This window comes from Vidua macroura, chromosome 6 (genome assembly GCF_024509145.1).
Source record: "Vidua macroura isolate BioBank_ID:100142 chromosome 6, ASM2450914v1, whole genome shotgun sequence".
Classification (NCBI taxonomy): domain Eukaryota; kingdom Metazoa; phylum Chordata; class Aves; order Passeriformes; family Viduidae; genus Vidua; species Vidua macroura.
Window position 1 is genome coordinate 24,307,008 of NC_071576.1, and position 12,578 is coordinate 24,319,585.

Sequence of the window (12,578 nt, forward strand, 5' to 3'; positions counted from 1 at the left end):
CAATAGCTATGCATGTAAAAGCATTACTTTAGAACTTCACCTTCATTTCCACTTGACTAACTGCTATTCTGTTATTATTCGCTTTCAAATTAGCTAATGTTTTTCCTAGAAGAATAAGACAAAAAATTTAGCCTGATGGCCACTAACTTTTCAAGCTTTGTAAATGAAATTAGTACTATGGCCGAATATTCCTTTTTGAGCTGAAAATGATGAGTCAACCATTTTGTCAAAAGACAAACATTCATACACTCAGCTACTTAACTACTGGAACTCCTACCAAACAGAATGATTGTGAAAGACTCTGACTGTTCAACAGTTTGCCCTTTACTGAATGATTAAAAGGCATAAATCGTGAAAATGAGTAGGAACTGAAATTCAAGGCTTTTATAGGCACAAATATGCAAAGAAAGAAAATTAGTCTGGTGGAAAAATCTGATCCTATTGTCTGGCATTAGTGATAAGAGTTGGTTTAGGTCTTACGCATTTTCAGAATGCCTGTATTTTCCTTTTTCATTCATATTTGAGCTAACACAGATGCAATATACATGATTTACATGCGTATGTCAAAGGTGTTCATTACTTTTGACTCATTTCCTCTCTGTTTTATCTTTCCCATGACCTACGAAAAATTTTTCATAGTTAATCCCAAGAAAAGGTGCTGTACCTAATTCTCAAGAAGGTAATTCCTGTTTCAGGAAAACAATTACAAAAGGTCAGTACAAAAATAAAAGGTCTGTAATATAAGCTTTCTCCAAGACAAACAACATGAAAAAGTGAAGCTTTATTGTCTTTGGACTTACTACCGATTTACTTATGTTAGCAATTATTTAGGCCCCTTCAGTGCAGTGTAGTATACTGAGACCAAGTAATCTGCAACTAAGAGCAAATGGCTGTCCCTTCATGATGCACTTTTTCTAATGTTTAAAGAAAACTGACTAAGCTTCAAGTTATTTAGTATTCAAGATTATTCAGCAGGACTCTAAGATCTCACAAAATCACTTCTGTAGCGTGGAAGAATGGCAGTCATAGGAACCTGATAGCAAGCAAAGACTGAGCTCAGAGTAGATTTGTAATACAAAGCTAATTCCTTTCATTTCTCCGTGCTTTGCCCAGCCAAATTACCATGTATTACCTGCCAAACCTTTGGCAGTAGCAAAGAGGAAATCACAACATAGATGCATTGTACATTCAATGCCCCAACAATGCATGACCATGGGCTCTGTGGAGAGCATCATGGGTCAGCTCAAAAGAATGGCAACTATCAACTTACATTTAAATAACTCTTACTCATAAAGATCCTGGATTTATCTCTGAGATAGGATATCTCCTCTCACTTTAAGATATACAAGACAGATGTGCATTGAAATAAGTCTTGGAAAGAACATTTTTATGCAAACTCTCACAGATATTTTGTAGGAGATGCCTAAGTGCTGTGATAGTAATTGTAAAGTCATTGAGACTAAGGCACAGAGTGATGGAGTAACTGCATTAAGGTCACTGAGCAAGCTATGTGTCCTGGTTCCTGCCAGGACAGGCTTTATTTTTGCAGTAGACAGGAGGGTACATGGCCAGCACACAGAAGTTACTCTATACCAACTCACATCATTGCCAGGGGCAGGGGAAAGAGACTCTTCCAGGGAGAAGGGCTCCTTCTGGGTATGAAAACGTGGCAAAGGGAGCTGTCCGGTATTGCCTGTTAAGAGGGAAGGGGTAGTTGGGGGACTGGGGGTGTGGTTTCTGTGTGAATTGTTTCTTTTCTTATTCCCTCTATCATTAGTATTGTTGCTGTTACTGCTCAGTTTCTTATCTCATTGCTGTACCCAGTAAATTGCTCTTATCTCAACCCATGATCTTTGCTTTTCCTGCCTCAAATTGGAGGGCAGAGAGGGAGTGGCATATGGTTTTAATGGAAGAATTGGAGAATACCATTCCTAAACCAAGACAGCCGTAATTGGAGCCCAGTGTGAGGCATGAAGGACTGAGATTCAACAGATCTGCCCAGAGTAGGTCAGAAACAGATTTGATCTAAGTATTTGTTGTATTAGGTCCAGAGCCAGTGGTCACAACGTTGCTTGGGCTGTTGAAATGGGTGTGTATATATGTATAAAACCATGTATATATTCCCATATATGCTCTTCATGATGATCTTTTTCAGAGCAGGGAGAGGGATCAGGATTGCTTTGTTGCTGTACTGTGGGATATCAGTTTATGACATGATAACATCAAGGACAATGAAGGTAATTTGGGATGTGTATTCAGTGTTCCTCTCCTATCCTTACTCAGGTACTACCTCTGGGGGTCCATTGACAATTATACCCAGTGTGTGGAAACAGGGGGATGACTTTCCCCAGCTTTTCATCCCCTTTTCTTCCTTCAGACCTGTTAAAACAGCTTTTGAGAATTTTTAACTCCTGCTGGATGTTAAGGAAAGCATATTCTTGTTGCCAAGTCTGCCACTTCTCCTCAATGCAGTCTACACCATATTTAGTCAGAACAGAGATTTCTAGGGAGGTCATTCAGAGATCTGCCCTCAGGGTGGATGGTCATGAGTGGCATAGAATATGGAAGAGAATGGGCCAGCTTTTGGGGAAATTCTCTGCTCCAATGGTTTCACCCCTGAACAAATAAAAGACCCTGTTTAAAGTGACAGAATGCTGCACGGCAAGGAAAATGCTGTGGCAACTCCAGAGAGGAGCAATTTATTGCAGTTTGCTGGGCCCTGGCTACTCTTTACTGGACACAGTTCAATACTAGAGAACACCCTCCAGGGGAGGAGTAGGAAAGCATACCTACAGGCACCATGGCCTCTCAAATTGCAGCTGAACCAGGGGACCAACCTGTGCCAGTAGCAGGTGCCCCTATAAAGAAGAAGAAATCCAAGACCAAGTCAGTTTGCTTAGTGAGGAATAGAGAGGAAACAAGGCTCACAGAACAGAAGGCAGAGGCAGGGCCAAAGATAACCACCTGATCCCTATTACATCAGGAGAGGGTATTTCAAGGAACCAAAAGAGCATCATTGGGTTTTTGGGATAGCTGCTGGAGACAGAAGAAATTAGACAGCTGAATACCTTTCCTGGTGTCTCAGAAGACTCTGTTCTTAGGGTGTCAACAGTCCTGACTGGGCTTGAATAGGAAACCTTAATTGCCCAGGGATTTTGGGAATCATCACTAACAGGCCTGAAGGCAAAAATTTTGGATTATCAGGTGGAAAATGTGCAGGTTCCAGCAATGACAGGGTTAATTTTTGTAGTAGCCAGGAGGGGACATGGCCAGGACACAGACATTGTTCTATACCACCTCACCTCATGAGGACTCTTTTCTGGGAAGAGAAGGTGCCTTCTGGTCCACAAAATGTGTTGCAGGGAGCCATCCAGTACTGACCATTATTGGGGGGAAAGGGTGGTCTATTATTGAGTGTGCTGTGGCATGTATTTTTCACCTGAATTGTTTCTTTTCCTATACCCTCTGTCATTAGTATTTTTGCTGGTACTATTAGTTTTCATATCTCATTGCTGTTCCCAGTGATTTGCTTTTCTCTGAACCTGTGATCTTTACCTTTTGTGGCTCCAGTTGGAGGGGTGTGGGGGGAGCTGCATGAGGTTTTAGTGGGAGTGCTGAACTGGAGAATACCATTCCTAAACCATCACACCATAGCAGAAGGAAAAGCACCAGAAGTCGAAGGCTCTGGATCCACACTGCATCTTGGAGCCCGTGCTACCTGACTGATGGCCCTCCCTGCTCTTTTCTCCTGCTGCGGTGTCAAATTCTACTCTTTTCTGTCAGAGATGTTTTAGAAACTAACATCTACTGTACTTCAAGAAAAAAAAATCAATTTTACTTATGAATAGCTAACTAAGATTTACACAATAAAAAAATTAGTATTAATTGTAAATAACTAAAATAGTATCTTTTGATACTTCTTTATGATGATAATTTTAATTCACATGACAGATTAGGTTACAGTATTTGTATACTGGAAGACAGATGTGCAATGTACAATACAAATAAACTTCCTGTAATTTCAATATTAGGCAGAATAAAGGAAATGACTTATATTAAGAATCATTCTGATGCAAAGAAATTCCAAACAATTAAAACTGCTTTCAAAGTCAATCAGGTGAACACAACAATGCAATTCAAATACTTGATCTCTGGCTACAGCTAAGCATTTGAGTCGTCCAAAAAGCTGAACAATGAGAACAACATGATCTTATTGCAACTTTGTTAAGAAAGTTATCTGCAAATGCAACACGAATAATCAAAGCTATATTATGCATTAATGTTTTTGCTTGCTCTATATCCCATAACACATAAATACACAAAAAAAGAAGAGGCTTGAAAATATTTTGTCTGCTAAAATATGGACAAAACTCAGAAGTTTAATGGCTTGGGGTTTTTTTTTTTATTCCTTAAAGAGAACAGTGAATTCTGTTTTAGCAATAGAAGTTGAGGGACATCTGTGTTATTTTGAATGCTTCTGTATTCACCTGTACTTGTGTGGAACCCAGGCAACACCCTTCATAAAGAAATAAATTAAGAAAAATATTAAGAACAGTTGGGAGATATTCTCGCAAAGGCAATTTTTTTACAATTCTCCAAGGATTCTGGTTATTTTAGTAATGATGTTCCTTTGCCTGATTCTCTCACTAAGTCTTTTGTCCTCCTTTTCTTCAGCTAAACAGCAATTGTGTACAAACTGTTGAATATTTAAAATGGAAAAATGCTACTCAGTCTTTAAAATATGTGGCAAATCATTATATTGGTATTCACTGCAGTTAATTGTGATGCATTTATTAATGTGTAAATATCAGACTTTTCCTTTGGCATTCCACTCTCCGTTTGCAATTCATTAACATATTGTTATTTTAAAATATTAGTCTCTGAGAAGACACCAGATTTTCATTGGACTGGTCTCACAGTTGAAAAAGCATTTTTATATTCCGAATGCATCAAAACAGCAGAATCTCTAGGCAGATAGTAAGTGGGATTCACTGAAACACAATGTTAGTTCTAATGGATGGATGATTGTGTTTGGTCTTCAGAAACTTTGAAGTATAGGTAAGTCTTGATCACACAAATTAATAAAGCCTAAAGCTGGAGTTAACAATAACCATTACACCCAAATTCTGCAGCTTAGCCCAGCCAATTTTTCAAAAGGTCAGGTTGTGAACTGGAGAAGATCAGGGAGGTCCACCGCATAGCTTTGTTGCCAGGCATCTCTCGTCTGGATTGTTGCAGGCATTTATTAGTATTCGTCAGCAGACTCAACAAAGCAAACAAGAAATTCAAGCACGAATAATAAAATGAAATGCTGCTATATAACCCTTTGTCATTCAGCAAATATGGGACTTTTTAGCTACATTGTTCCTAAACCTGGGTTACTACTTTAATTTTTCTCCACAGTGCTGACTGAATGAGTATGCATGTGTGTTAAATGCAGAGCTCCCTTAACAACTGCAGGACTGCCATTTAATCTGTTGGTAGATGGACCATTTCCTGTGGGAACTCTAGCTATGATTTCCAGATCCACCAAATAAATCTCAGATTAAGATTCCAAATGAAACCTGCCTTTGGCAGATAAAAAATGTCAAGATGGATATAAACAGTAAAATTATAAATTATCTAGGTGTTGCACGATGACTTGATGTGCGTTTTTTGTTTACACTTTCCCTGATATCACAACTATACAAGGCATTCATCAAATGTCACACTTTCATAATACTGGAGGCATCATTAAAACTGTTTGGCTAAGGACCTTGAAGTGTTTAAGCAGTAGCTCAAAAGTATATTTGTGCAAAGTAGAAGAATAAATTTACATATCAGCAGCAGCTCATAAGGGATGGGTAAATATTCTGTTTATCTCTCATTGTAATTCAGGTTAGTTTAAATACAGGGTTTCAGGATATCATTACAGCCTATATGGAGTCATTACATAATTTCCAAACATAGTGTCTGCTGGAGTTTTACTAAGCATGCTGTGTTTATGTTTTCTAAACCAACTAAAAACAAAGTAAACCCTCCCACCCCATTTGTCTTTTGCTATTGTCATATCAGACAATTGCTTTTCACATATAGCCCCCTTCCATTATCTAAATCTTAATGATCCAGAACTCCCTTTTATCTAGGCAGGGTCATGTTTCCCCGTGCCCATTAATTATAGTGAAAATTCTCTTATCCAAATGTACTCAACCTCCCCTACCACACACAAACAATTAAAGCTTTGCTAAATTAAGAGTTCTAAACAAAATCCCAGGAAACTACAGCTTTAGAAGTAAAGAAAAACATCGCAATTTTAAGTGTCTGACATAAAAGAAAGATCACTCTGCATAAAGACACCTTGCCCCCGCACCCTTTACTCCAATAGTGTTCTACTAAAGATGCAGGTGAACTCACAAATAAGAGTTGGCAACGCACTCTCTGAAGAACCTTTTCATAATAATTTTAAAATATTTTTGCTCTGAACTTAAGCCCCATTCTACCTGTTACAAAAATTGAAGTAATGAAGGTTTCTGAAGAAGAAAATAACCAAATTCCTTTTGCATTTGTGCAAGGTCTTCTAAAGCTCTTTCTGAAGCACTACTTAAAAATTACTGTGGTAGTTAAGTGCTGTTCTCTCTGAAGTACATTTCAAGACATTCTGAAGTTAGCTGCACTCATACTTTACACACTTAAGATTCAAAGTGCAATACTTCAAGGTGTGCATTCTCCCCATCCTGAGTGCTTGCAGCCCTCAGTGCAGATAAGGCTCTACACGTTTTGAGCGGAGCGTACCATAAAGGGTTCAACAAAATCATATTCATAACCCTGCAGTGAGTAAGGCAAGTACTGGATATCTAGTTGTGCTTCTGATGAGGAGTCGTTCTGCATGCAGTCTGGCTAAAAATGTGCTGTATTCTACCACTCAAAATGGACAAGGAAAGAAATGGAGTGGAAAAAGAATAGATGAGAATTTATATGCATGAAGGGATGATTATATTTACAGGAAAGACCAAGCAGTATTGGATGATTTTTCAGTTATCATTAGCATATTCTTATCTTCTAAGTTACACCACACTATTCCTTCTTCCTTCCATGGAAGAGATCATCTTCTACACTTAGTGCTGCTCAACTAGGGACTTTCCTAGGTTTTACCTAGGAAAGTTCATCCTCTCAGCCTCTTTTCAGCCTTTTACATCATTCAGAGAAACCTGCAACTACACTTGGCACTTTGCAAGGGGATCTGACAGCACACAGTGAGTTTGATGCTGAAAGCACAGCACACATGGAAGACACTGATCAGCTGAGCCACATGGGTGTAGAGGATGCTGCCTCTGCATATCGCATAGATTTTTCTGCATACAAACCACCCTTGCAATATTCAGGCTTTCTTTCTTTTCCAAGTAAACAGCACTTTGTTGCTAAAAAATAAATTGCTAAATGCTAAAAAAATAGGAGAGGGAGAACAGGCTCACAGTATCTCCTGTTGAGGCATGTAAAAGAAGAAAGAGACTTCACTATGACAAGTATGCTTAATTTCACTTCTGTTACAGCCTTGGAAGAGGGGCTTTAGATTTGCTTTAGAGTGTTTACAGCTGCATTGGGTACATTCTGGAGAAATGGGCAGCGGAACCTTTACAATTAGCTGCTTTTTTACCCAACTGGAGCATTTACAACACCATATTCCTCTCAAGGCTTTCTTTACCCATTCATCTTTGTGTGTGTCAAACTCACACAATAGAAATTCCAGACAAACAAGTCCTTGTAATTAATATTGCAAAAACAAATCTACAAAAAAGTACATTAAAACCATTACACAACTAGAAGAGTTTTCTACTTCTAATAAGATAAAGATGATTCGTTTTACTTAAACTTTGCATGTGACTACATTTCCTCAATTACCATGAATGCAAAACACCCCAAAAATCCACAGCTCACCAGATAAAACACCTCCATTACAAATTTTCCTGCACAAGCTGATTCTGCAGTTCTGTTCCAATCTATATTATCACAGCTCTTTAAAGTTAGTCTCCTCTGAACTAGTTTCCAGACATGCAATTTTGAAGTATATTTACAAGCTGCAAGTATTCTTTTGAAGATATATGGAAAGTGCCTATATGGATCATAACTAAAGTTGCCATCAAATTCTGAGAAGTGAAATTGGTTCACTGAATTACATTTCAATATATGCTTTAAGTAATGGCTCAGCAATACATAAATATTTATTTCTATGCTTGAAAAACATAATAATCACCTTTTAAGAAAGCAAACAACTTTACCATTAAAAAATCAATCTATTAACTTGTCTTAGGAATTTACAAATAAAAATTATACAATGATTTTACTTCTGGAGTCAGCAAAACTCTAATTTTGTTGTCAAAACAGACCAAACAGTAATTAAAATTCTAAAACTTCTTTAATTTCTGCCGTGTCCTTAAAGCATGGATGCTCATAAATATGACATAAGCCAAAATGTTACAATAGTTAAAGACTCTACAATACAGAAGTATAGCTGCACCTAATTAAACAGGGCACATGAGTCAAATAAGACAAATTTAACTCGAGCATTTGCACACTCACCACTTTCCAATCCTGGTAACACTTCTGGAAAACTGCCATATCAAGTCCTAAACATATATATAAGAAGAGAAACCACCTAGGTTCAAGTTCCCTCTTGTATTTTCACAGTATTAATGTTTTCATAGTTTTCATCATGCGTGGAAACCCTACTGAAGTAACAACTCTACCCCAATGCAATGTGCTTCCCCACACCCACCATCACTGTAATGCAAAGATATGCACCTATTTGCCAATACAAGTTTTTTTTTTTTCATAATTGAATACTATTCTAGGCTGTCTAGCTTGGATCCTGAATATTTTTCATTTCTAAGTGGCACAGGCCTCACTGGTCTCCTGCCAACGTTCCTGGTACATTCTCTCAAGTATCCTTAGAGGGAAATGAAAAAAGGCATTAACCTTCTATTAAAAACAAGAGAAAGAGTACATTTAAACTAGATACAAATACAAAATAACAAGCCGTACACACAAACTTTCTTTAATTCTTTAATTCTTCCTAATAGAACAGAACAGTGACAAATTCTTCAATCCACACAGGCATACTATACTCCAAACAACTCGGAAAGTTAAAAAGAAAATCTCACCTATCAAACACTTCAGATACACTCCTTTTAAACACTACCTTCCTTTCAAGTATTTTATTTTATAACATTGATTAGCAGGTTACACATTATCCCACATAACCGCCATAAACCTAACACTTCTCTGTATCTGTTTTTTCTATTTTTTTTAAATTCTCATTGCTTGACTGAATTTTCATCTAGTCAGATAAATTTAATCTTATATTTGCTTTGCCATCCTTATTTGTTGACAAATAATGTAATCTCCAATATTTCAGTAGGCTATTAAAAAATGTGAATAAATCATTACAGTGTTATTCTAAACCCAGCTTTTAAACTTCAAAGTTACAAGAAAGGAAAATCTAAATACAGTACAGTACCAACTGTACCAAGGAAATATATGAAGATGACAGAGCCAGCAGGACACAAAATAGCACGCTCCTCAGCACACACATTTACACAGAAAATGAGAAGTGCTTAAGCAATACAATGAGAAAATGCACTAGAATATCTACTAAGTGCACATATTGAACGTTATGTTGCTGAAACTGACCTATTATCTTTATGATAAGTGAATGTAATTTAGCTGTTAATACCCAAATTAAATTCTGAGAAAAAAAAAATTCTCATCCACACCATAGGATGACAATTTACCCATAATCCCTTTTTCTAACTTTCCCAGGAGCAAAAGCACAAAGAATTACATGACTGATTAATGATTATGATAAAGAAAGGTGTATAAATTTTACTTTTGTTTATATAACAATTTCTATTGGGTACATAAAGTGTTAGCTTGAAAGAAACAGCTGTCTAAACAGCACAAAATATTGACTTAATGCATCAGAAAAATAATACACTAACTCAGTAACCTACTGAGTAACTGAAACTGAAACTCAGTAACTACTCAGTTTTAAAATATCTGAGCAGTAGCAGAAGATAATTTCTTGCAATTAGACAGAAAATATTTCACAGAGAATCAGGTTAATTTGCCTACTTTGGAAAACTTAACCTTTTGAACCATTCTTAGGGTATGCTGACCCCTAAAGGTCTAAAAATACTAAACCAGATTAAGCCATTACATGTTTAAATTGTCAGAATACAATTCTCCAGTAACTTACACCACCATGACTATTTTTGTTTACCGAGTATATGATTCAAAAACTTTTGAACTTCACTCAGTAACAGCTCAAAATTCCATAAATTAAAAGGTGTTTATAAGTAGTTTATTTTACAAATTATATAGGCAGAAATTCTTTTACACATGAAAGAAAATCATCATCTACAAAATGAAGCATTTTTTCTCTCTTCTAAGCAGACTCTTCAGGAGAAACTTGACATTTATTATCATTTGAGAGAGAATATATAGTATAAAACTCAAAAAAAGGAAATGTACAAGAAGATATGAGGCTCTGATATAGCGGGAAATTTTGATGTTGACACACCTATTCCATTTTGGGTTTTTTAACCTACACATATTCACTTACTAGCAAAAATCCATCCTAAAGTCAGGGTGTCTTTTTTATGTCTTTCCCTTTTTTCCTTCTACATGTCACAATCTAGTCACAAGCTACTTCTGAAAATTCTCTTCTACAAAGTCAGTCAGTCAGTAATGTAATGTACTCTCAAATTCAGTGGCCTTTTTTTAGGTTTTCTTTTTTTAGGCTTCTGCATGAAACATAGAAGAATGTATCTGAGAACAATTATGTCTGGTCAACCAATTAAAAATACAAAAAGATACTTGCATCCCGATGAAGATGAGAACTCCATCAGCTGGGGAAGCTCTAAGTTAAACAAGGTCACCTATATCTCCAAGCCTTACCTCACTGTCTAAATTCACTTGAACTACTAATGAGAAATTCATTAATATTAGTAGATGGCTTAATCATACCTAAGCCAGGTGTGAATAGCCAAGAAAATTACTTTAACACAGATTTTCAGATTTATTGCTAACAATTAAAAAAAAGGTTGGAAAGCAAAGTGCAATGTACAGACTAAGAATTTAAACAAGTCTTCTGAAAGTTGTACAAAAACATTTTCAATAATCCAGAAAATAAAGGTGAAGCTTTATATTCATGTAGCTGCTCTCCTGTTACTCCAAGCTCTCTTAAGGGGCAGTAAGTGGTTGTGTTTTTTTTTTTTTCTTTTCTTCCAAAGTCAGTCATATATCAGCAAGAACAAACACACTCCAGTCACTGCCTAGCACTGGTATAACACCTAAGGTTCCTTATTAATATCTTTAAAGTCCCTACCTTTTGACCAGTTCTCCATTTGTTCCTCTGAACTTGTTTGATCTGGCACGGAGTCCAGTTTTTGCTTGAAGGTTTCAGAGCTAAAATAAAACAAACTCTAGATAAATAAACTTGAAACAATATAATACACCTATACTTTGCCTTCATTTGACAGAAAATTTACAAAACAAATTATCTTAAATATTTATAGCAGCACAATGAAGTCTGCATACTTGAACAGTCAGTGAAAAATTATATTTCTCAGCAAAATATTTTTTCTTCACTCATCTAATTTTTATAATTGTTTTGTTCAGCTTTCTGTTGCATGTGATATCCTTGTTGAAATATTTATTAGTTTGGTGGTTTCTTCTAGAGTCTGGTCTTGGAAGTACACATTACTGAGCACAGCCCAAATCACACCAAGCAGTCCTGCTACAGACAACAAGACTGCTCACTTTGGCAGTTTTACAGATAGTGGCATGTGCTTCACTTTACAGCATTCTTTCTCTTCCTTTAATTTCCTAGATAAAATACAGGTAAAGTCACCTATGACCACTCCAACTTTGAATTTTAAGTTCTTTCTGAACAGTTAAATAATGACATCCCAATATTTGCATGCATATTGCTTCAGACTATAGTTAATTACACAGTTTCAATATTTCACATAATCAAAGATCTTCAAGAAGTAACCCTCAATAAGACTTACAATAAAATGTTATTTCTACCAGGCATAGTTCTGGGTGTTAAAATAAGTGCTCTCTTATGTGTTAAAAATTCAATTATACTCTGTATTGCAAGGAAATCTAAATAAGTTTGTAATCTTGGTAACATAGTAAGCTTACCACAAATTGTATTACTTAATCAAGCACCTTTTTAAAAAACATAGGACAATTTTTATCCTTAACTATGCATTGTGCTTATTTTGTATGTTTTCCCTCCTAACATTTTGTTTTACATTTATTAAAAAGATACATGTGCTTTGAAGGTACAGTAACTAGATTATGAAAACACTCAGACAGTTGTCATTGTGCTGAAAAATGTAAGAGATTAAATAAAAAAATTAAGTACATATTTTACAATTCAACCGAATTATACCAAGACACATCTTCTAAATAATAAAACAGCAGGAGAAATTATTTTGGCATACAACACCAAAAAAGCAGATTATTTCATTTTTATATTTAAAATAGCAAAAAAAATTAGTTGTACAAACACTTAAGATTCAACACTAACACGT

The 12,578-nt window shown here is 36.1% G+C and overlaps 1 protein-coding gene across 1 annotated transcript in view; it reads right to left on the reverse strand.

Moving 5' to 3' along the window:
• Nucleotides 1–12,578, reverse strand: part of MIPOL1 (mirror-image polydactyly 1) — a 182,985-nt gene that overhangs the window by 139,818 nt on the left and 30,589 nt on the right. The window contains exon 5 of the mRNA XM_053981400.1: nucleotides 11,363–11,442. Coding sequence (XP_053837375.1) covers nucleotides 11,363–11,442 — 80 coding nt within the window. The remainder of the gene's footprint in view (nucleotides 1–11,362; nucleotides 11,443–12,578) is intronic.